Here is a 26,383-nt window from a genome sequence, read left to right as displayed (position 1 = left end):
ATAGAATTGATCATTTCTAACGAGCCTACTTGGAAATGTTCTTCAAACAAGCACTGTAAAATAAATACCACTGGATGGCGTCACTCACTAAGAAACACTAACTTTATGATGATGATGATGATCGTTGAATTGGCAACGTTTCATACAAATTTTCTCATTGTGAACATACTGTATATTTAGGGTTAAACTGTTTTGACTAGGTATATAAGCAGCTTGATTGATATTTTCTATTATTTTTTTTTTTTTCTATTAAGGAACATGATGTAGTCAAAATGCATAGCCTAAGGGAAAGAGGTGGAAAATTATTGTAAGCACACACGGTTCATTCCTGTTATGCTGTATATTTTCATGTATACATCTTAATATAATGGATCAAATATTAAACTCAAATATTTTATGTGCTATGAGCATTGTGTTTGATAAAACTACAGAAAACAAGTATACTGTAAAAGTTTCAAAAGTTCAAGTTTCATAAATTAATACATTTCAAAATTTCAAAGAGTTATATCATGTTAGGTTCCACCCTGTCATGAGTTAAATCTGTTTTATTTCAATCCGGTTAGGAATCCTGCTAATTTTTATTTATTTTTTTATTTCTTGTTAATATAGGCTAACTATATATAGTAACTATATATAAGGAACATGATGTAGTCAAAATACATAGCCTAAGGGAAAGAGGTGGAAAATTATATTCTTGCTAAATGATAAGGTGTTGATGAATTATGCCTGAGCATATTTCTGAATGTCTGGTATAAAAGAATAAAAGAAAAGCCCAGTTGTCAATAAAGCTCATAATTGATTTTGCTCTCGGGCCCGTGGATGTTCCCTGTGGGACTCCTTCATGTTCGCCTGCCCTTCCCCCTCCTCGAGCCCCAGAGATGAGATGAGGCTCGCGCCAGGAATGTGCTGTGACGTCACGCGGCTCTGTCTGAATCCTCCTCACAGTTTTGGGGGAATCGTTTTGTCGGGCTTGCTTCTTCTGCCCGTGTGTTAAAGTTTCCCACAACTGTGTGGCGTTTGTTTGATTCACAGCGCTGAGGTGAAGCGGATTTTCGGATGGACAGGATTCGACGCACTTCTAACTGGAATCTTTGCAAAAACTTCGAGAGGTAAGAGCCATTGCATCTGTCCTTCCCGTTACTCCGCGGCCGATGGGTGAGAGAGTGAGTGAGTGAGTCGCCGAAATACTTTGGTTTGCTGTGAAAATGGCTGAAGACGAACTTCATGTTATCGTTTTGTTGGGTTAAAACTTAAAACTTTTTCTTCTGGTTTGACCATTCTCTCTGTGTCGTTCTTGTGCACGCCGCCCCCCTTTTGTTCTTAACTGAGCCTGTCCCAACTTGAGATGTTTTTAAGGGGCAGTAATCTGAGAAGAAGGCTGGGAGAGACTCTCGTTCGAGTTCAGTCTGTGTAACAGAAAATTGCTCCATGTTTATGGGTAAACCAAGAGCATGTGTACGTCACATTTCTCTTTAATAACAAACGAAAAGAGTAAACATTTGAACACTTAAGATTTTCCTCGATTGCATCGTGATATTATTTTCATGACATTTAACAACCCCGAATTAATTCCCATTAACGCAATGAATAAAAATACATTGTTTTAATGCGAAAAATAGAGATACATTATTTAAGTATTGACATGGCACGTGGTATTTGTTTAAGTGACGTTTATTATATGCTTATGTAAATAAACAATGTAATTAAATAATACAATAATTCGCAATGCATAAACAGGTTTAATTTTCTTTAAGGTTAATATAAATTTAGTGCAAACGTAAGATAAATATAAATATTTTGCTATTTTAAAACGTCAAACAAAGCCAAAAAAATACCTGATGTGTGATTGTTTTGGGCTAGTGAATAAAATAAAATAAAAATAACTTTTTTTTCCTTTTTGTACATCATTTCGCAGAAGAAAACTATGTTCAAATGTTCGAATTTATGAACTAATACATAATAATAACGATCTGTCTTGAGTGACAAATAAACAGGAAAACCCCAAAATACCTTTAACATGCACGTGCTCTTTCCTCCTCTCTGTTCTCGTGCAGTGTGCTGTGCAAAGTGGGACGCGCGCTCTTGTTTCCATAGAAACGCTCAGGACGCTCTGACACTGCTGTGCCTCGCGCCGCTCTGATCATTCATCAAGACTTCACAAAAACCGCAAGATGGTAAGGAGACAACAGACACCACGAAGCCGCAAAATAAGGTGGAATTTAATAAATATATCAACGATTTCATCATTTCATTCTCGCGTTTAATGAACGCTCATTTAGTCATGTGGACCTGTGTTGTTGCTGTTAGCTGGTAATGGTTAGCTTTCAGTGGTGGAATCGATCAGGAATGTTTTTTTTATGTGTGACCTTGAAAAACCGGCTTGTTTATGAATTAAATGTTATATGCCTGGAATTATAAATTTCACCTTGCTCTTTGTTTCCCCTTCAGCCATTTTATGACAACGTTTACTACCCGTACCCGTCAGATCCCCCGGGAACTCATTCCTCAGCAGGGATCCCGTCTCTGCTGAGCTCTCCACAGAGTCAGCCCTCATCCGGCAGCCAGAGCAGACCGGCTGCATCCACCATGTCCGGACCGCTTACTTCATCCGGAGCCGCCACCAGCACCAGCATTCCCCCACCCTTCAAGTTCAGAGTCCGGCGTGAGAATGTGGATTGGCGTCGGATCAATGCAGTGGATGTGGACCGAGTGGCCTGCGAAATGGATTTCCACGCATTACAGGAGCACATCACAGCGGTGACGTTCTGCAACGTGGAGGGTGAGCGCTGCCACCGCTGTCAAAGCCCTGTAGACCCGGCCCTGATCAAGCTCTTCCGGTTGGCCCAGCTCACTGTGGAGTACCTGCTGCACTCCCAGGATTGCCTGAGCGTCAGTCTGCAGGCGGCCGAGGAGAGACTCCTGACGGAGGCACGGGGAAGAGAGCAGCTCCTCGTCCAGCTGCAGAAAAAAAGCCAGGATGCCAAGACCTTAAAGGAGGAACTGAAGCAGAGGAAGAAGATCATTGCCTCTCAGCAAGCCATGTTCAGCGCGGGGATCGGTGCCAATTACCACAAGGTCTGTACAGCCCCATGGTGGAGTGTGAATGTGTGTATTAGCATTTTCATTGTCGCTGTCGCCTCCCCCCAAGGCCAGACTCTGCTTCCACCCCAGTCTCACTGTTCACTGTCCCCAGGGAATTCAACGTGTGCTTTTCTCACTGTTTGATGGCGTGAAGGAGCTGAATCTCAATTTGCATGCTATACTCCCATCAGTGTTGTTATTGTAAACTAAAATGATTAAAAATCATTCATTAATTGAAATCAAGCTTAAATCAAATATAAATATCACTTAAAAAAACAATTCAAATTGCACTTGAAAAACTAAATGGGACACTAAAAGTAAAAAAATTACTAGACAGAAATTAAAATAATTATAATAGTGCTGTCAAATCGATTAGTCGCATCTTGCATAAAAGTATGTAAATATAAATGTGTGTGTATATATAATTACAAACTTTTATGTTAGATGCGATTAATCGTTTTGACAGCACTAAAATGAAAGCACTTTTTGTCAAAATTACTAAAACTTTTAAAAAAAAAGAAGCAAATAACGGCAGAAATAATGGCAAATTTCAAATATTAATCATAAATACTATAGCAGCAGTGAGCTGTCTAAGCAACAACCAATCAAGCAATCAGCATGCTAATTAGAGCATTGCCGCTATAAATAGCAAAACTAAAAATATGGATATGAGCACTAAGTCTAGGAAAAACTAGTCACCCTCAATTAGTTGTTACCCATCTCTAGTTTGCCATAGATCCCATTAATTAGTTTGAAAAGTACAGTTTTCTTTCCTGTGTCATACGTTTTTATTTTATTTCATTTAATATTTTTGAAAGAAGTAAAACGGTAATATTGTAAAATACTGTTATTATTATAAAAACTGTTTTGTATTTTGATATATTTTAAAAATGTAATTTATAAAGCTGAATTTTCAGCATCATTACTTCAGTCTTCAGTGTCACATGATCCTTCAGAAATCATTCTAATATGCTGATTTGCTGCTGCTCAAGTAAAACATTTTATTATTAATGTTAAAAATGTTGAAATAGAAATCCTTTTAACATTATAAATGCCTTGACTGTAACTTCAAAAAAGCAGCCTTTAAAAAAAAAAACTCACATTTTTGGAATGGTTGTGTAAGTCCCATTGAAACAGGAAGTTGTTGTGGGACATATTGATGCGCTCATTCATTTTTTTTTCATAGAATTTGATTTTATTGGGGGAAAAAGTGTATTACAATGAGTCAACAGGTTTTTGTTTTTTTTGCCACATCGAACATTTTAATGTGTATATCTGCCGAAAAGTAAATTTTGTTAACTTTAGGAGTATATTAGCTTATAGATGGCATTAAAGAGAACGGACTAAAATGTTGATTTAATGTTTAATGTTAATAGTGATTAACATTAATAGTTAATAGTTGATTTAATGTTAATAGTACTTTACCATCACTAGTGTAATTTGTGCTTTTCGTATCCAGCAGATGTATGTAAATAAGTTTCTATCCTGAATTAAGAGTTGTCAACACTTTTAAGTCCATAATCAGGACAAGCAGGCCGGGACAGGATTAGCTAATCACCAGACGCTGTGTTTTTTGGACACAGCATTCAGGATTTGGCGAATAGAGCAGATGGTGTCAGCCGGTGATGATGACTTGTACTCTACTTATAAAAGAGCCTTAAGTGGAGGAAACAAATCAAAGCGCCCATCCCCCATCATTCCCTCCCACTCGTCTCTTCATTGAAATAAAACTGCATGCTGCATTCATCTTAGAAAATTCTCTGATGTATGTTACAGTCTTTGTCTCATGGCTATATCAGATGTTTGCTCATTGTAATCATGCAACTGTCCCTTCCTGATTGTGGCCAGCTGTTGCCAAGGCAACTCCTGGTGTTTCATGTGGTTGCTAGGAGAAGCACAGGCGCCTGACAGCAGAATCGAAATGAAAGTGCCGCTCATGATTTACTGTTTATTTCAGGATCATGAAGGGATTTCATCAGAGAGCGGTGAAGTGGTTACCAAAATGTAGCTCAAAATCAGACAATTAGAAGTTGTATGTTGCAAAAATTAAACGAGAGCTATTTTTAGTTAATATTGTCTTGCATTGATATTATAATGAATTTTTTTTGCTGTAATACAGTGTACTGTAATACAGTATAATTGTATAATATTAAATGTCTAATTATTTTGTATTACAGTATAATATTAAATGTCTAATTATTTTGTATTACAGTACTGAGAATAAGATGCTTTTTTCATTATGCTATGAGTATTAATAAGGGAAATGTAATAAAATTGATGTCAAAATGGGAAAAATGTAATTTAACAAAAAAAATTTTTTTTTAACATATATAAATATATATATATATATATATATATATATATATATATAAGAATTGTCAATGACAAATATCATTAAAGTTAAGCACGTTTTCCCCAAATTTTCACTACTATAATGTAAACATAAGTTGTTCTCATTACTGTAAGATGAGACTGTACAGTAATACTGTAATCTCCAGTAGAGCTGCACAACGAATTATTAAAATATTACGATCTCGATTCAAACACCCACGTGATTTTATTCCTAAATGACAGCGATTCGGCTATGTCTATTAAACCTTACGATCACATTTAAATATGTATTTTCGCTGCCGCTGACCCAGAGAGAGCATGACATATATTGTCACGATCCACACACAGGAAACAGGGGTAGATCCAAAATGCAGTATTTAATAGGGTAATCCGTAAATCATTATCCAGTCCAAGCAAAGGTCAAAATCCAAAAGGCAATCCAACACAAGAAACAAACCAAGAAACAGGCAAGAACAGAACCAGGTAGAACAGACATCCGAAGTGGTGTGATACATAACAAGGACTCCGTAACAAACATTAAAACAGACAGGGTATTTATACACAGAACCTAACAATGATGATGGGGAACAGCTGAGTACAATGAACAGTGATGAGTGCAGACAAGGATCGTGGGAAATGTAGTTTATAATGTGAATGACACCGTGGGGGAAGAGGACCTCTAGTGGAGACCAGGGAACATAAACCAACACTGTGACATATATAGGTATGACACAGCTTCACAAACATTATGTATTCGCATCATTATTTCTGTTGTTACATTCAAATTATCACAGACATACGAGGAAAGAAGTTTATAGTTCGGATATAAACACTGATGTCTACAGTAGCGATCAAAGTAGAAATACCTTTAAAATACCTTTTGAAATTAACTTAACACGTCAAATAAAGATTGTATCGATTATCATTGTCATTGAATCATTCATTCAAAAGATTTGTTAAAAAATGCTGATTCATCCAGTAATGAAAAAAGTGAAGGATTTATGAGCGAGTCATTGAATCATTCATTTAGTAGATTTGTTCAAAAACGCTGTCAGAGCATTAAATCATTCATTCAAGACGATTTTTAAAAAAAAATCATTCAAAGTAATTTAATATTTTTAGATTGACTGCAGGAATTAACATTTAGTCAGAACCTTTAGCAAATGACATGTTATTTTGTTTAGTTGTCTATTCGGAATCATGGGAGAATCGTGATCTCTATTTTAAACAAACAAAATTATGATTCTCAATGAATAAATACAGAATAAATACAAACCATTTCAATGAATACTACCATAATATATAGGCTACTTACAATTATGACAATTAGCCTTCATTTTATTTCGCACAACAGTATGCAACTGGAGGAGGGTGGGTCTTGAAAAAAATCTTGAAAAAACTGTAAATAGCCTTAATTTTTCTCATTGCAATATATATTATTTCTTTCGACTCTGGGGTGAAATGGGACTGTTTCCGTGAGGTTCTTCCTCTGGTTCTGTAATACAAAACCTGCTGAGGCTGCAGATTGACACCAGTGAATCCCTGTTTGCCTGGATCCTTAAAACATAATTGCATTTCACAGTTGATTTGGGAAGTTATGTCAGTGCAGCAATGCAATTATGTCACACAGTGGATGTTTTACGGGGGCATTCTTGTTGCAGAAAAAAATGCTAATCCAGAGCATTTGTTTTTGAGGGGTATCAGTGGCAGTGTGGTTAAATTTGAATGAGAGTACCAGACGGGTGTTTTAGATGCTAAATGTGGTGTGTGATGTGCAGTGTTGTGGATTTTCTACATATCAGTGAATTGGAGCGAGAGGTAGAGCGGCGATAAGATGCAACATCAACCCTGCACCACCCGGTGTTTCCATGGCAACATGCCCACATTGTCTCTTGGTATCATTCCTGAGCGGAGTGTGAGTGACAGCTGTGGTGAGGCTTGTGTTCACTCCGACCTTCAGCAATGATCCTCCCAGGCTCATTTGCTTTTTTCGACCTGTTGATTGTCATTAAAGAAATTAGATCATCCGAAAATCATCATTTACTCAACCTCAACTTCTTCCGAACCCTTATGAATTTCTTTTCTCAATGGAACACAAAAGGAGAAGCAAGCCATTTAAGAAAACGTAATCAGTATTGGTCTTCACAGATTTGATGTCATGTAAATTAATAAAGCCCCTGATTGTTTTTGTTTTTCAGTGCCAACATTGTGAGAAAGCCTTCATGAATGCCTCTTTCCTGCAAAGTCACACGCAGCGCAGACACCCTACGGAGTTTGATATCAGTGAGTGACCATCAGTGTTTAGCATACTTTTAAAAAGAGTACTTATTACAGAATTAATATCAAAATGAAGCTAATGTTTTCGGACACTATACTGCATGTTAATTGCAATTCAGTCAGTGACAATGTATTACAGTTTAAATTTATATTAAATGCAATCAGCTAAAAATATGTATTATTTTATCCCGCTCCCACCCGAAAGTTTTTCACGTTTTGCCCCATTTCCTCAAGCAAAAGCCCATAGGAAGAGGTCTACGCTGATTTTTCAGTCCCAGTCCAGTTAGATTCTGTCTTGTTCTGGAGTCTTTAGGCTATTATTTCTAATTTCCACACACACAGCGCTTAAGACCTCCAGTGACAGACTTGTATGTGCTGTTATTATTAGATTGTGGCGAGCAGGACGAGGCCGAGGGCCGTGAGGGAGCGGCGCGAGGCCGGTGGTGTGATTACTAATGAGCGACACCTGCGCGACGCACCGGTCTCGTATCTCTCACGGAGGAGCGGAAGCATAAAAGGAGTAGCGATGACAGTGAAGAACAAGAGAAGCCAGGCCTGGATTTATGTTGTGTTTTGTTATATGTGACAGCAGTCGTCCGTGAGGGGCTCAACACTCCTCCGCCACCTGGTGGACGGCGACGGCTCCTCCGAGTTCGGGCAGTCGGCAGGAGTCCCTCGTTCCCCGAACGAGTTCGTTGTTGTGGGAAGAAGGAGGGGGGAACCGGCAAACGTTCAACAACTTTAATACAATAAATGAAACGAATACAAAATGAAAGTAAAGACAACCACGATGTCACATATAACAAAACACAACATAAATCCAGACCTGGCCTCTCTCATCCTTCACTGTCGTCGCTCCTCCTTTTATGCCTCCGCTCCTCCGTGAGAGATACGAGTCCGGTGCGTCGCGCAGGTGTCGCTCATCAGTATTCACGCCACCGGCCTCAAGCCATTCTCTTACGGCCCTCGGCCTCTTCCTGCTCGCCACATAGATAATTCTATTTTTCAGGAGCCCACGAGTCATTTCTTTCTCCTGCTTCCCGCACACATATCAGTATCTTCCCTCTTGCGCCCGCTCTCAGAAATTCAAAACTTGTCCTGTGCCGCACATACACGGCATTGCAAGTTCACATTTAATGCAATTCACTTCTTTTTCACAAGGGTGATTCAAGCATCTGATGTTTTCCAGAACTGATAACAGATAATCAAAAAAAAATTCAGACTGTGAAGTTACAAGATGAGATCAACAAACTACAAGAGCAGTTGACCCTGGTCACGTCCCAAATGGAAACACAGCAGAAAGACTACACTGCTAAACAGGTTAGAGAAGACCACACCATGTTTTTATTAGTATATTTTGTTATTTAAAATAAGTATTTCATTCTCAATTTTTTCCAGGAGAAAGAGATTATTCAAAGGCAGGAGGAGTTTAAGCGACAACTGGAAATATGGAGGGAGGATGAGAAAATGCGGATGAACAGCAAAATAGATGAAATCAAGCAAGCTTGTCAACGGGACATGGAGTCAATGCATCAAAAGAACAGAAACCTAGAAACCGTATGTTTTTATTTCAGACAAAGCTTTTATTGGTCACCATATATATAATATAATTAATGCTGTCAAAATTAATGTGTTAATTGTTTCAGTTTAACGCATTAAAAATATTTAACACAATTAACACAGTCATCCTTTGGCTAGCATTACATTATATGACCACGCTCACGCTCTTATTCATGCAAACGCTTTTAAACCATCCAAGCGTGATAAGACACAAAAGAGAACGCAGTGGTGTACTGGCGCACTTCTGTGTATGTGTGACACACACACGTGATTCGTGCGCACAGAAAGCCGCTTCAGTCAGCGGTTGAACGGACAGAAACACAAAATTATGCCAAAATGCCCATTTTGTTGAGTATCCTCACAAGGACAGTCTTAAGCCTGTTTTATGCTTCTGCGTCGAATCGACGGCATACCCCCGCGGACCCCTCTGCGTCGACGCGAACCTCGACGCGACCCCTCCGCCGTAGCTTGACGTGCACCTCCAAAAAATTGTAACTACGCGTCGCGGTGACGCAGACCGCAGGGGCTGTGATTGGTCAGATTATACATCATTTCCGGAGTAAAATATATTAAAATAGAAAACAGTCATTTTAAATTGTCATAAAATATGTTTTGTTTTATTGTTTTTTATATACTAAACACAGCCTTGGTGAGCAGAAGAGACTTCTTTTAAAAACATTAAAAATCTTACCGATCTAAAACTTTTGACCGGTAGTGTATATGTATATATTTATATATATTCTTTTCTTTTTTTGTTGTTGCTAGAAATAAACTTCAATCAATCAAATCAATGTTTGTTTTGAAAAAAAGTTTGTTGTTTATTTACAATACAATGTTCACGGGTACATCATGGATATCAAGTAATTAACCAAGTCTGCCACGGGACACTACATTATCCTGCCATGGCACCGTGGTCGAACCCATTTTGTAGCCCAACCCGGTGATCTTTGCACCCGAAGATAAAATCTTTAAAGTCACTGCCAGTCTCTGAGCGAGGTCAATAGGCATACTGTGTGTAGTCTGATGCTGTATTAACGGCTTTAAACGATGAACAAGATCGTCAAATCGACCTTTCGACATCCGAAAATACTTAAAGTGCATTTCTTCGTCCAAGTCCCTCAGCGGTCGAACAACCGTAACAAATTCGCCAATCCTTCCCCTGTCTTCGTGCACTGGTCGTACAGACCACCTTCGCTGACGTCTTTTTCTTCTACGATTAAACATTTGCAATAAAATCATTTGTTGTTCAACGTTGATTAGCTCCAGCTGCAACAACACTCTCTCTCTTTCGCTCGCCATTGTCGGAAATGAAAAAGCGGAACCGGCGCATGGAACCAAAACAAACTAGGAAAGAGATTCGCGAACCACACCACTCCCCTAGCGTTCTGGCGGTGAAATGCACCGCGATGCAACGCAACCCGACGCAGAACCATAAAACGGTCACGACGCCGTTGGAGTGACGGCGTAGCTACGCCGTGGAGTTGACGCAGAAGCATAATGAGGGCTTTAAATGAGTTAAATGAACGTAAAGAGTTCTGAGAAAATGGGATCTGTGGCAGGTCTTAAAGTGACAGCATCCTAATAAACCTGCTGCTGTCTGTCTATAAGGATAATCAAAGAACAAAAGAAAAAGAGAAAATCACTCATTGCTCTTGACTGAATAAGCTTTTGTAGCTTTAATAAGGAATCTATATTTAATAAAAAATGTATTGTATTCAATTTCTGCATATATCCTTCCTGTTAGACCTACCCGAAAATCTTAAAGCGTTTTTTACAAGGTTACATGGGTCAAAAACAATGAAAACAATAACTTTTTGTACATTTCTACTAGGCAAGTAAAAATCTGAAGTGGTCTGACTGGGTCAATAGAAAAAATTGAGCCCTGATATATTAAAGGGCATAGGTAAATGTGACATTTATTATAATGGGTTTATGTGAAGATTTAAGTTCACTTAAGGTCACTTAAATTAAAAGTTGTTATATTTTTTTAAAGCCTAATAAATGTTCAAATTTATAGATTTCAATTATACTGTAATGCTGAATGGCTGTAACGGCTAAACTTGAGAAAAAAATATTTCATAGAGACGTTAGCAGTATTTTATCTTTCATAAGATGCTATTAAACAAATATTTTAAATATAGGCTACTGTCTTTATGTTGCTTCTACATTAATTTGTAGATTAAATGTGAAATTATTAAAATATTAAAAAAAACTTTAATGTTGAGTGCGATTAATCTCGATTAATTACAGAAAAATGTGCCATTAATTAGTTAATTGTTTTTCAATCGATGGACAGCACTAATTATTATATAATATAATGTCATAAACCTTGGCTGGATTTTAATTTACAATGTTATAAAGGATCAGTTAAATTGATCAAATAAGGTAAAAAGTTATTGATATTATGTGATGTGATTGTGCTGAAATTACATTTAATATGTTTACTTTTCTCCCCTTAGGAATTGATCAAATTGCAGCAGAAAAATATGCAGGAAAGCCTTCAGCCGGTACTGACACAGCCCAGTCCATCAGCCAGCAATGAACAATGGCAGGAAGCTGTTAAACTTCAACAAAAACTCCACAAACAAGTAAGAGATGCAGCATTCAGATCATTTGAAATAGATATGGCTGTAGTTATAAAATAAACAAATTTCTTTACTCAGGAGGTGAAGTGGAAAGGGAAAATGCAAAAAATAAAGGAGGACCATGACAGTGAAAAAAGTCTGGTAGGTATCACAGAGGTCATGTAGCTCTTTAAATATGGGAATAACTCACATGTGCGCATATGCGTAATGTCTCTCTCTGGTTCATCAGCTTCAGGAGGACCTGTTCAAACTGCGCTCTGCTGTGTCAGAAGGCAGGGAGGAATCGCGCAGACAGGTGCAGGAGCTGAGCCACAGGCTGCAGGAACAGCAGCAGATCATTGCCTCCCACAACAAGCAGGTCAGTACTGTAACTCGGCACAGGAAGAGCCTCGATTGTTCAGGATATCCTGTATTAGCGCAGCGGCCCACAGTGTAATCTTTAGGTTCGAGCTTAAGGAGTGTACATGTGGGAACATATCCGGACACTTGAGCTATTATCATCATGCTGATTATGCTGTCAGCTTATCATTATGCATGTTGTCTTTTCAGTGAAACATTTAAATTTAAAGTCACAGAGCTCAGATAACGTGTTTTCGTAATAGCAAATAACATGCGTTTCTTTTTTACAGATGAAACAGATCTCGTCAAAGCCGCCAACAATAACAGTACAGCGTGACGGTATGTAAATATTATGTTTTTAGACAAACGTAAAATAACTTTTTAATATATCAGTGCTAAATTAACTTCCTAATTTTAATCGGAATACATTTTTGTTTCAGTGGTTGCTGCCCCGGCTCCAGAGACTAAAGCTAAAGTAGTGGTCAGTGGTAAGTTCCTGCATGACATATTGCTAGACAATGTCCAGATAAGCATTATCTCAGCATGGTGTTGCACACTGTAATGCCAGGCTTTTGGAGCAGAGGATCTACATGCAGCTTTATTATTGTTTTTTTTCCTTAAATTAGTCTTGCTGGGTTGCCCAGGTCACAGTGACATCGCATCATGCTGTTTTTTAAACATAAAATGGGCTATATGTAAGAATTTTCATGTATTAATTACTTTTTTTTAAATTGCCAATGCCAATATGTAAACAAACCTAAAAAATCTTTAAAAAACTAGACCCAACTTCCTTGGTTCTCTATTAAAGCATGTAGAATGATTTTTATGTGAAGGACACTGAACGTTTTTGCCGGGAAAATCAAAAGGATGTGACGTGTCCTTCTACTCAATGACACATGAGATGATAACGCCGAAAGAGCTATTCTTTACTCTTACTCATAAATGTGTTTACTTTCACATTTGATTCATTTAATGCGACCTTTGTGCATAAAAGTATTAATTTCTTCTTTTTTGTTTTTAAATCTCACTGATTCCAAAATGTTTAACAGTCGTGTATATCTGCTAACGGTTAACCGTTGTTGCGTCCCAGTTCACCTACTTATACTATGCCCTAAAAGTATGTACTGTTTTTGTGAAGAAAAAGCACATACTTTTGAATGAGTAGCAGAATAGTAGGTACGTTTTGGGACATACTACTTCATCATAACTGCATCTTTAACTGACCTCTCTGATGCTTAGTTTCATACATCCCATCATGGTTTAATCTTCCCTGTCAATCATCTGTCACAGTTAACATCCTCCACATTCAATTTAATTTAATTTCCTACCGTTGATCTTCTAGGCATCGGTCTTTCATGCAGAGAACCCTCCTTTAATGACCAAACGAATCTTTATGAAAGTTCACAATGCTTTTGCAGATTAAATATTATGTGGATAACATATTTACGTCAATTTAGAAACTGATTATTAATCACTCAAACCCCTTTATTTAATCCTCTCTACTTAACTGTTTGTCTTGCACATCCGCCATGTTTGTAGTTATTTGTGTTTGTAGTAATAATCTAATCTAATCCAACGTGCAATAAATGATGGGCAACATTAGCCGTCAGAGTGTGCACGGATCTGCACTTCGGATTCTAACTGGAAAAAGTAGACCATCCGGGTATCTTTGGAATACTAATTTCAATATACTACAATTTGAGACACACTCATTCTAATTTTTGATACTAGTTGGGATGGACAGTATGCAAATTGGGACGCAGCATCCCCAGCATGTGTCTTTTTGGTGGACACTTGCATATGGATGGCTTCAAAGCAAATGTACATGTATTAACAAACAGCCACAAAATGTGATTTAATGGGGTCAGTATGGGTAATATCAGTGCAAAATGAGATGTTTTAGGCCAGGGGTTTAGATTTGAATATGCCTCAGTCCTTCCGTAACCCCTGCACTCTTCTCTGACCTCTTTGCGCTGTCCTATTAGAGCAGTCCAGCTCAGGCCATAAACTGGATCCTATAGTGGAGCTGTCTGAGGAGGAGAAAGGTAAAGCGGTAGTGATTGAGTGGCATGCTCGCACCCTGTCTGCATGATCTGTTGCTTAGGTCTGCGTGTTCAGTCTGAGCTTGTGTCGCCAGCAAACTAAAGATCTGTCTCCTCAGTAAACAGACACAGATGTTACAGCATGCATGTAATTATTGGACAGATCAGAGCAAGAGAAAGGGAATGTCAATGTGGAGCCACAGGAAATTAACATATTTTAATTGTTTGCCGTTCTCTGTTATTTACGGGTTTAAAAAATATAAAAGAGACATTGTACAAGTGCAGTGGCATTTACAGTTTTTTTTTTCTTTTTTTTCGGTTGTGCATTTTACATTTTAATTTTTGCATTTTTTCTTCTTTCCTATTTATGCAAGGTCAGAATAAAGAATTTTAAACAATATAAAAAATTATAGTTCCCTTTCGTTGTCACTCCGAGTTACGTCGGATGACGACGAATGGGGTTTCGCTTAGAAAGCCTATCAACTTCGAGTATATAAAACGAGCCAATGGCAAAGAAATGCCATGGGTCTGCGGAATTTGCATAGCGTAACTCCGCCCCACCCTAGGGGTATATAAGGAAGTACGCTGCAACATGCAGATATGTTTTCGCTTCGGAGCCAAGTTGATTCACTTCACTCCACAGCCAATTCTGAGTTATCTCTATTCTCTTCGAGACGAGCCTCTCTCCAGGTGTTGGTGTGACAGCGAGTTCCAGCGAGTGCACATTCCCTGCTTATCTGTGCAGTGATTTGCCAGAGTTTGTGTGTTCATCTCCCTGGTCGCTTCAACACTTGTGGAGAAAATCTCCTTTCTAAAAGAGCTTGCACGCGGCACGTCTTTTTAAAGATGCCTCGCCCGTGCACTTCTGGTTGCGGTCTTCTAGTTTCTGACTCTGATGGGCACAATCGCTGTCTTGTGTGTCTGGGTATTGAGCACGCTAAGGCAGCGTTTGTGGATGAGTCATGTTCCCACTGCGGGAACATGCCCATCGCACGGTTGCGATCGAGACTCAATGATCTTCGTGTGAGAGTCCCCTCATCCGCACCCCGATCTAGCAGCTCCGAGAGGGCTGGTACTTCGGCTGGCGGCCAGGGTGATCTGAGGGTTACGGTGTGGAACAAAGCGCCGACTATTCCACGCTCCACACCGTCCTCTAGCGCCGTGCAACCCGCGAGTCGTCCGAATGAGCCCGCGGTACAGTCCTCTGACTTGCCGCGGGTCTCATTCGGCGCTCCAGAGGAGGATTCTATGTCGATTGCTGCATCACAAGGTGGGCAGGAGTCCTCGGGAGAGGAAGATTCGGCTGTGCTGCCACCTTCGGGTGTCCCAGCATTGCCCGAGTCTGATCCCGAGTTGACGGCCATGCTTTCCCGGGCAGCCGCGGCCATTGGGCTTGAGTGGTCCCCGCCACCCGGTCCAGTGCGCTCGCGGCTGGACGATTGGTTTTTGGGTGCGGCCGCTGATCCTCGTCAGCGCCCCACCCCGATTCCTTTTTTCCCGGATGTGCATGAGGAGGTCTCGAGGTCCTGGAAGGCACCCCTGTCTTCCCGTGATCGCTCGACGGCCTCCTCCGCCTTTCCTCCTCTCGATCAGGGGGCTGTCAAAGGGTACACTGGGGTTCCCCAGGTTGAACGCTCTGTTGCGATGCAACTGTGTCCTCAGAGTGCTTCTTCCCGCGGTGACCCAAAGCACCCCTCCAAAGCCTGTAGGTTCTCCTCCACCCTTGTGGCGAAGGCCTATAGAGCTGCGGGGCAGGCAGCCTCCTCACTGCATGCCATGGCAACACTCCAGGTCTACCAGGCCCAGATGTTGCGTGACATGCACGAGGGGAGGACTGACCCAGGGCTCTTTGATGAGCTGCGTGCCGCCACCGACCTCGCTCTCCGGGCGACGAAGGTGACCGCACGCTCCCTGGGTCAGGTGATGTCCACCTGTGTGGTCCAGGAGAGACATCTGTGGCTCAACCTGGCTGATATGCGGGAGGCCGAGCGAACCCGGTTCCTCGACACCCCCATATCCCAGGCTGGCCTCTTCGGCGGGGCAGTCGAGGACTTTGCCCAGCAGTTCTCGGCTGCCCAGAAGCAGACTGAGGCTCTCAAGCATGTCCTGCCCCGACGGCCCGCTGCTGCCCCCCAGCCGTCGGCACAGGCGCCTCAGCCCGCTCGCCGCCGTGGACGCCCTCCCGCGGTTCCCCTCCCTCCCGGACGGCCCCAGCAGCAGCCTCCATCTGGGCCGCCTCGTGGAGGAAGCCGTAGGAAGGCGTCACAGCCCCCTCCAGCCCCGCGCCCCGCTAAACGCCAGGCCAAGCGGCGCTCCTGAGACGGGCTGCTCAGAGTTGGCGTTCAGTTCTGTACAGGAGACGGTAGCAGGGCCGCTCCTTCCCCCGGTGGAGGGCCGGGGGAGAATCCTTGGTTTTCCCACCCCCGCTGCTCGTCCCTCGACGGGCAGCACCCTAATGTGGTTAAAGACAGAACTGACATACCCATCTCTGAGCACACAGAGTTCTCGGATGGCAGTGCGCGACGCTCACGGGCCTCGCCACTCTCATCCCCCTCTGTCGCCAGACCCCTGCCAGAGCATGCCCCCGTGGGACGCTGGTCCTCCCCTGGCATCCTCTGGCAGGACGCGGTTAATGACCGTGCCCCCGCACCGGGCCGCTATGCCACCCACGCCTGGGCCGGTCATTCCGCCTCGCTGCACCACCGAGGGTACGTCTGTGGTCCGCATGACCCCGCTGGTACAGTTTTTGGGAGCCTGGTTAGAGCTTCCCAGACTGTCCCGCTGGGTCGCCAGGACCATCAGGCTCGGCTACGCGATTCAGTTCGCGCGATCTCCTCCCCGTTTCAGGGGAGTCCGCTTCACAATGGTCGGTGGCAATGCCCCTGTCATGAGAGCGGAGGTCGCCACCCTACTGGCGAAGGGTGCGATCGAGATTGTCCCTCCAGCCGAAATGAGGTCCGGCTTCTACAGCCCTTACTTCATTGTACCGAAGAAAACCGGTGGGTTACGGCCAATCCTGGACCTGCGCGTCTTGAACCGCTCCCTTCACAGGATGCCGTTCAAGATGCTCACGGCCAAACGCATTTTCGAATGTGTGCGGCCGCAGGATTGGTTTGCAGCGATCGACCTGAAGGACGCCTACTTCCATGTCTCCATTCTTCCTCGACACAGACCGTTCTTACGGTTTGCTTTCGAGGGGCAGGCATACCAGTACGCGGTTCTCCCTTTCGGGCTAGCCCTGTCTCCTCGCGTCTTCACGAAGGTCGTCGAGGCAGCCCTTGTTCCCCTTCGGGAACACGGGGTTCGCATCCTGAACTATCTCGACGACTGGCTGATCCTAGCTCACTCTCGAGATCAGGTTTGCGAACACAGGGACTTAGTGCTCCGGCACCTAGCTCGTCTGGGCCTTCGGGTCAACTGGGAGAAGAGCAAACTCTGCCCCGTGCAGAGGATCTCTTTTCTCGGTATGGATATAGACTCGGTCGCCATGTGCGCGCAGCTTACGAGCGAGCGCGCACAGTCACTGCTGACTTGCCTTCGTCAATTCGAGGGCAAGAGTGCGGTCCCACTGAAACTTTTTCAGAGGCTCCTGGGGCATATGGCATCCGCAGCCGCGGTTACGCCGCTCGGGTTGCTTCATATGAGACCGCTTCAGCTTTGGCTTCGCGATCGAGTCCCGAGGTGGGCATGGCAACACGGCACGCTCCGAGTCCCAGTGACTCCGGCCTGCCGTCAGACCTTCACCCCGTGGTCGAACCTCAGTTTTCTACGGGCCGGAGTGCCCTTAGAACGAGCTTCCAGGCATGTTGTTGTATCAACGGATGCCTCCACCACGGGCTGGGGCGCCATGTGCAATGGACATGCTGCCGCGGGCTCCTGGACAGGTCCCCAACGCCTTTTGCATGTCAATTGCCTCGAGTTGCTGGCTGTACGCCTTGCCCTGCACCGCTTCCGGGCGTTGCTCAGGGGTCAACACGTACTAGTCCGTTCAGACAATACCGCCACAGTAGCGTACATCAACCGTCAAGGTGGTCTACGCTCCCGCCGTATGTCGCAACTCGCCCGCCACCTCCTCATATGGAGTCAGAAGCATCTGAGGTCGCTTCGAGCCATTTATATCCCGGGAGAGCTGAACCGTGCGGCCGACGAGCTGTCTCGGTTTCGGCCTCTCGCTGGAGAATGGAGACTCCATCCCCAGTCGGTCCAGCTGATTTGGGATCAGTTCGGGGACGCTCAGATAGATCTGTTTGCCTCCCACGACTCGTCCCATTGCGACCTGTTTTATTCCCTGACCGAGGGCACGCTCGGCACGGATGCACTGGCGCACAGCTGGCCGCGGGGCCCACGCAAGTATGCGTTTCCCCCAGTGAGCCTTCTTGCGCAGACTTTGCGCAAGATCAGGGAGGACGAGGAGCAGGTAATATTGGTTGCCCCGTATTGGCCCAACCGCACCTGGTTCCCAGAACTAGTACTCCTCGCGACAGCACCTCCCTGGCCTATTCCTCTGAGGAAGGACCTGCTTTCTCAGGGACGGGGCACCCTGTGGCACCCTCATCCCGATCTTTGGAACCTCCACGTGTGGCTCCTGGACGGGACGAGGTAGGTTTGAGTACCCTACCACCAGCGGTGGTGGCTACCATCACTTCCGCTAGAGCATTGTCCACGAGACATGTCTATGCGTTGAAGTGGAACCTCTTCGTCAACTGGTGTTCTTCTAAACATCAAGAACCCACGAAATGCCCGATCAGTGTCGTGCTTTCCTTCCTGCAAGAAGGGTTGGAGCGAAGGCTGTCTCCCTCCACCCTGAAAGTGTATGTTGCCGCCATTGCCGCACATCACGACGCAGTCGAAGGTAAGTCCGTTGGAAAGCACGACCTGATCATCAGGTTCCTGAGAGGAGCGAGGAGACTGAATCCTCCTCGCCCTCCTCTCGTTCCCTCTTGGGACCTCTCAGTGGTTTTAACTGCCCTGCAGAGTGCTCCCTTTGAGCCTCTGCAATCAGTGGAGCTTAAGTTCCTGTCTATGAAGACAGCGCTCCTGGTTGCATTGGCCTCTATCAAGAGGGTAGGGGACCTGCAGGCATTCTCGGTTGACGAAGCGTGCCTGGAATTCGGGCCGGCTAATTCTCACGTGATCCTGAGACCCCGGCCTGGATATGTGCCCAAGGTTCCCACCACACCCTTTCGAGACCAGGTGGTGAACCTGCAAGCGCTGCCCTTGGAGGAGGCAGACCCAGCCTTGGCACTGCTCTGTCCAGTACGCGCCCTCCGTGCTTACGTAGACAGAACGCAGTGTTTCAGGACCTCTGACCAGCTCTTTGTCTGTCATGGTGGGAAGCTGAAGGGAAAGGCTCTCTCCAAGCAAAGGTTGTCTCACTGGATAGTGGACGCCATTGCTTTGGCTTACCAGCAGCAAGGTCGACCATGCCCCCTTGGTGTGACGGCCCACTCCACCCGGAGTGTGGCATCCTCTTGGGCTCTAGCGCATGGCGCCTCGCTAACAGACATCTGCAGAGCTGCAGGCTGGGCGACACCTAACACATTCGCGAGATTCTATAATCTCCGAGTGGAGCCAGTTTCTTCTCATGTACTCGCTTCAACTAGCCGGTAACAGATTCTGCTCAGGTGTCTTCGCTTGCTCGCCATTCCTCTCCACGGATGGGATACGTGCGATTTTCCTCAGGTGAGCCTCATAAGCCCTGAGTCTCCTCCAGCACTGACGATGTCATCGCCAGAGTTGCCACCGGCAGCTTTCGCGCTTGGCTAGGTGCCTCCATGTGCATGGTTCCCCCTCTGGGCGACCCCCACATGTGTATTTCCACTGTAAGCCTCTCTGAGCATGTGTCTTTCCCTTGGCAAGCCACCTTGCCACCCCTGGGGTTGAAATATTCCACCTGCGGCTGGATACCCCAGTGTTTCTCCATATGCAGCCCTCCGGGGTCATATGTGTATTCCAAGTCCCCCCCTTTGGGTTGGGCATGTTTGCATATTTCCACTGAGATATGCTTCCCAGTGTACCTTGGTTTAATCCTGTGTTAAGTAGGAGTCCTTCGTCCGTGCCAGTCTCACGACAGGGAGCTCACACTTACGCAGGGCACTGGAGGACAGTCGGGAGGTGGCGTGATTACACTGGGAACCCCATTCGTCGTCATCCGACGTAACTCGGAGTGACAACGAAAGGGAACGTCTCGGTTACGTATGTAACCCTCGTTCCCTGAGTAGGGAACGGAGACGTTACGTCTCCCTGCCACTTCCGCTGTACCGCTGGAACGCCTGAGTTCAGTCTCGGCTCCTCAGCGAAGACATATCTGCATGTTGCAGCGTACTTCCTTATATACCCCTAGGGTGGGGCGGAGTTACGCTATGCAAATTCCGCAGACCCATGGCATTTCTTTGCCATTGGCTCGTTTTATATACTCGAAGTTGATAGGCTTTCTAAGCGAAACCCCATTCGTCGTCATCCGACGTAACGTCTCCGTTCCCTACTCAGGGAACGAGGGTTACATACGTAACCGAGACGTTTTCTAAATAAAGAAAATCCATATTTGCAGCTAATATTAACATCTGAAGTGGTCAGGTGACATATTTTTTTTTTTATAATGAAATTGTACATTTATATACAATACTGTTAAAAAGTTTGTGGTTAGTGTGATTTAAAAATAAATAAATAATACTTTAATTCAGCAAAGACGCATTAAATGGATCAAAAGTGACAGTAAAGACATTTCAAAAGATTTCAAATAAATGATTTCTTTAAAAACTTTCTATTCAACAAAGAATACTGAACATTGATAATAATCAGATATATTTCATGAGATGCAAATCATCATATCAGAATGATTTCTGAAGGATCATGTGACACTGAAGACTGGAGTATTGATGCTGAAAATTCAGCTTTACCATCACAGGAATAAATGCCATTTTAAAATATTAAAATAGAAATAAAAATATTCCTAGTTTCACTGTGTTTTTGATCAAATAAATGCAGCGTTGTTGAGCATAAGAGATTCTTACGACCACAAATTTTTGAACGGTATTGTGTATATATTCATAATTTTAATTGAGTCTCTATGCAACTGCATTATAGAGCATTGCTATTCCAAGTTAAAAGTGTTTTTTACAATGAGTGGCAGCATCTGCCACAGCGATTGTAGAATGACAGAAAATGTACTCCAGAAGATGTGCCATCCAGCATGTTACCATAATCATTCATCTTATATTTTCAGATTCTTCTAGCATCTCTGAAAGCCACGAGGAGAGCCGGTCGTGGCAGCAGGAAGTGCAGGAGCTGTTGAAGAACCCGGGTTTGAGGAGAGACATGCGTCTGGCAGCTCAGCAGAACCTGGATGATAGACTGCAGAACTTAGGCATCAAGGTACTGAGTGTCAAACTGCATGAGTTAAAAAAAAACTTATGACAGTTGAGAAGCCATAGCACTGTATAACCTCAATGTCTCTGGTGTTGTTCAGGGAGTCAATGGTCTCTCTAAAGGGGTGTATAAGAGCACCATGGTCCAGATTATCACTGATCGTCAGAAGAGACAGGAAGAGGATCCAGCGTATCGGAGGGCGCAGAAAGAGATCAACCATAAACTAGAGCAAAGAGTGAAGGAGAGAAACACGGAGCAGCCAGCCAAGCCCAAACCACACGAACAAGGTCAGGATTTAGCTTTGCAGTTTCAAGGCTGAGAACAAGGCATTAAAGCCGTGTGTCCACCAAAGCGTTTTTTCCAGTTGTATTCAATGTGAGCGGCACGTATTTAAAACGGCAGCAGCGTGACGAGGTGCTGAGCATCTATTTCATGCTGAACGCTAGGTTATTCCATATCATAGCAAGCAAAGCGTCTCAACTGAAAAAAACGCTCTCAAGTTCCCACAGCTGTGCGTTTTCAGTGCCTGGTGTTTTCAGTTGGCCAGAAATGCTTTGGTGAACACGCTGCCAAAAGGTGCAGCAAACGATTTCTGAGAAACACTGTTGATATTTGAAATCAACCCAAACAAACACACCCCTCCCTTCATTGCTCCGCCCCCAAAATGCAAGAGTGGATGTCTCTCGATCATAGCTGAGGCAAAGCAAAACAATGCTTTGTGAATAATAATTTCGAAGATGATGAATGAACGACAAGGAAGAACAAATACACGGTTTAATACGCACGTATTAAAGCTTTGTATTTTAGTTGATGTTTTGTTTCTCTCTTGGATCACTTGTTTCAGTAAGGATGCAGCTTTTTTCTTGTTCATTTGCAGTGATGCAGTCCAGACCCAGATCCAGCAGTTTTCCATCAACAGTAACTCGTGTGGTGTCAGGTCCTGCTCCCAAACAGCATCACACTCCACAACCAGTCCCACGCAGCAGAACCAGCACGCTGCCCAAGACCTCCACACCACTGCAGCATCACAGGTACGGAGGAGCTCATGGCAGTGTTAAGGTTTTATCTTCAGATATGTACTTCAAATTTAAAATAAAATCACACAAAAATAAGTAAAATAAAAGAAATCATAGAAATCCTTGTCTTATAATGCACATTATTGTAAGGTTTTTATTGTTTTAATACTCTGTCAATTGTATTCTGCTAACATATCCATGAGGATGATTTTTTTTTTACAAAAATACAATCAACAGTGTCATTATATTATTATTAATATACTAATATAGTATTTATTCATATTTTGAATTTGTTTTATTTATACATTTTTGTTATCATTTTATTTTTAGTAAAAGTTATAGTAATTTTGTTGTTTTTGTCATTTTTATTCGTTTTTTTTTATATGTGTATTTAGTTTTTACAAATTTTATTTACATTTTATTTTTAGAATTTCTTGAAAATGTTGCCTTGGCATAATGTACGTTTATTTATACTTTATTTTATTTTAGTTCATGCTTATTTTATTGAACAGAAATGTATAATATTTGTAGTTTTATTAGTAGTTGACGAACACCACCAAGTTTCAATCAGACATGCATCACATTACAGAAGTGAAGTGCTTCGCAAATGCCATTTCCTGTTGACTTCAATTTATTTCGTTTGCTGTTCATGATATCACTTTGGCTTAAATGATCACTGATTTTATGTTATCACTCTTTATCAGTATTTTGATACTTAGATCGAGTGGCTTTTTCTGTGTTGTCTGAACATGTAAATATTATGTCTCGCTTGCAGAACCCCTCCATTCAGCTCTGATGAAGACTCGTCCGAGGAAGAGGAGACGTCTGAGGACGAAGCCCCTCAAACACCGAAGAAATCTGTCCTGGTCAACAGCACCGCAGTCAAAGCCCAGACTGCTAAAACACAGCAGCGCTCGAGCCCTCACACTCCTGCTGTGCGCTCCGCCGCTCCCGTGATCAGTGCGAACAGGACAGATGTGACCGCTCTGAGCGAGAGCGACAGCGAGTGGACCGACGGCAGCGAGATCAAAGAGATCAGCCTCTCACAGCTGCACAAACACACCGACCAGAATGGAAATGTGGAGAAGATTACTCACAGTAAGACTCGCTTCTAATGTCAGTTGTTGTATTGCATTGGATTTGTTTTATATTTGTATTGTGTGTGTTTTCTGTAGGTAATGTCAAAGCTATTGGCAAAAGCCTTGAAAAACAGCTGGCGACGCGAGGCCCAAAGAAACCAGCAGGGGGCGTTAATACATTCCTGGAAAAGCCAACAGCTGTCAAAAATACAAAGCAAGATGTAAAGAAAGTTCTAAAGGTGAGATCTGCCCCTTTAAACAGATATAGATGTTTATATTATGTTGCATAAACATGGCACTGAAATCTACAACAATGGAGAACAGGTTATTTATTTAAATATTTTTATATTATATTGATATTATGATATTTTTGCACTTCAATCAAATAATGTAGCTCATCACATAACTGTAGGAAATATTGTAGATTTACAATTCAAAAGTTTGGGTTCAGTAAGAAATTAATACTTTTATACAGCAAGGACGCATTAAAATGATCAAAAGTGGCAGGAAAGACATTTATAATGTTAAGAAAGATATTTAATTTAAATAAATGCTGTTTTTATCTCTATGCCAAATTTGTAAAGTGTTGTTTTTCTGCTCTGTTGCTTTCAGTACACAGATGAAGATGATGACGATGATGACTGGGATATCTCCTCTATAGAGGATGTGCCCGCTGTACCCAAACCCAGCCAATGTCCCGTGCCCGTCATCAGGAAGAGCCTGGACAAGAGTCTGGACACCAGCACTAGTGTGTGGGGCTCATCGACGGGCAAAGGGCACAAGCCAGGTACATAGAATTCCTTTTTAACTAAACATATTTTCAGGAGTTTGCTAATAAGAAGTCATGGTTATAAATGATTTACATCATAGAGACTCAGATTGCTTGCCGAAAAGCTACACTGAAAAAAAAGTATATGGACCAACAAAAAAAAAAACGTTCTGCATTTTCACATTTAAAAAAAAATGTTTTCTTAATGGGGACCAAAAAATATCCCCACAAGGACAAAGATTTCGGATATTTCGGTTAAGGTGATGATACACAGGGCAACTTTTTGAGCAATGTTGCTGGGCAATCTTGCTGAGCGATTGTTGCTTGGGCACTTTCCCATTGAAAATGGGCAATACATTTCTGTCTGGATAAATAGATCAGTCGTGGGCCCTGTGTCTCATCTGGTTGCCCGTTGACGGCAACATTGCCTAGATACATTGCTCAAAAAGTTGCCCTGTGTATCATCACCTTTAGTCAGTCAATTTATTTACTCACCAACTTCAATGGACCATTTTAAATATGCATCATATTTTCTGTATCCACATTGAAACATGTTTCCTATTGTTGCCATTATGAGCCTTTGTTGCCTTTGTTTGCCATATGAAAATATATTTTTAAATGTTTGTTTTTTTTCCTTAAAGCTACACTATGTAACTTTTTTATGTTCAAAATGTACTAAATGTATATAATGAGCGAGTACATGAGAGAGTTACATACATAGAAAAAAAGCAGAGCTACCAATAAATAGACAAAGCCTCGGCTAAGTCCATGACCCATATCTAACAGCCTAACCTTTAATTTAGTCTTTTTACAACTTAATTTTACTGTAAACAAAAGCTAAATTAGCTATAATATGAAAGTAGTATTTTTACTTTTGAAGAATTATGTGAGTCACTGTTCAATTTATTTACTTACCAACTTCAATGAACCTTTTTAAAATATCCATAATATTTTCTGTCATGTACAGTACTTACCAAAAAACCCCCGAATAAACCTCACATTAATTTGTGCAGTCAGTAAAGCTGGCCTCTATAAAACATGTAAAGGAGTTAAAAAAGTTCCAGGAATTCCTCTATTACACACACAAACGAGGATCTGCTGGACTGAACTGTAATGGCCAACATAGCTCTTATGATGAGAAAAAACAGGCATGCTTGAGCATTCTGTCCTCTTTAGGGTCGTATCTTGTGACATCACGTCCTGTTTTTGGTTAATTCAGATGTCTTCGATTTGTGTTGTGTTCATATTTCAGTCAAACCTCACTAGAGTTCGGATGGCAGCGTTCACACTTATTCAAATGAACCGCACTAACAGAGCAATCGCACCAGAGTCGGTCTGAAGTGTGAGCACACCCGTAGTATATTTGTCTGGTGTTAAAAGACATTTGAACCAGTGTTTCGTGAGTCGTGACCCCTCTCTTATAAGCAGAGGCTCTTCAGCTCAACACCTGTTGCTAGTCTTCGGACGGTGATTCTGATTTCTTTCTTTGTGTTTTGCAGGCCTCACAGACGCAGGAACCAGCAGCACTCTCAAGAGCAGCTTAGTGACCGTCAGTGACTGGGATGATTCAGATGAGATATAAGAAAATGCAGCAGAGCAATACCAAAACATTCACAAGCTAATAAACCTCATAATTGTAATACCCAGTATCTGTTGTAGCTCAGGCTTAGTGTTTATTCAGGGACAGCAGTGCAAAAACAGCCTTTCATTCCTCGAGTTTGATATTGACAGTGTTAAAGGTACTTTATATGAAATATAAAGGTACAAGTACAGTTAATACTGAGGAACATCTAAGGGATATTGCACTTTAAAATAATTGCCTCGTATTTTTTGATTGTTTATATGCTAAATGATTTATTAAATTCACTTTTTATAACACTTCAAAGATTCTTCTTTGCTTTGCTCTCCTGTTATATTGAAATTTCTTGCATTAGAG

The 26,383-nt window shown here is 42.5% G+C and overlaps 1 protein-coding gene across 2 annotated transcripts; it reads left to right on the top strand.

The window, feature by feature from the left end:
- The first annotated feature begins 903 nt into the window (after nucleotides 1-903).
- Nucleotides 904-26,325, top strand: dzip1 (DAZ interacting zinc finger protein 1). 2 transcript variants are annotated; one of them, XM_082189918.1, is made up of 19 exons: nucleotides 904-1,109; nucleotides 2,055-2,174; nucleotides 2,449-3,075; nucleotides 7,611-7,695; nucleotides 8,879-9,009; nucleotides 9,088-9,246; nucleotides 11,709-11,837; nucleotides 11,913-11,975; nucleotides 12,064-12,192; nucleotides 12,464-12,512; nucleotides 12,614-12,661; nucleotides 14,159-14,218; nucleotides 21,441-21,589; nucleotides 21,684-21,870; nucleotides 22,461-22,614; nucleotides 23,375-23,697; nucleotides 23,775-23,917; nucleotides 24,291-24,465; nucleotides 25,947-26,325. In XM_082189918.1, exons 2-19 carry the CDS (start codon nucleotides 2,172-2,174, stop codon nucleotides 26,027-26,029), a joined length of 2,697 nt encoding a protein of 898 aa, XP_082046044.1. In that variant the 5' UTR covers nucleotides 904-1,109; nucleotides 2,055-2,171; the 3' UTR covers nucleotides 26,030-26,325. The 2 variants fall into 2 exon arrangements, with proteins under 2 accessions (XP_082046044.1, XP_082046045.1); XM_082189919.1 differs by lacking the exon at nucleotides 14,159-14,218.
- Nucleotides 26,326-26,383: the final 58 nt, after the last annotated feature.

This window comes from Leuciscus leuciscus, assembly GCF_965113295.1.
Source record: "Leuciscus leuciscus genome assembly, chromosome: 14".
NCBI lineage: Eukaryota > Metazoa > Chordata > Actinopteri > Cypriniformes > Leuciscidae > Leuciscus > Leuciscus leuciscus.
This window is presented reverse-complemented; position numbering and strand designations above follow the sequence as displayed.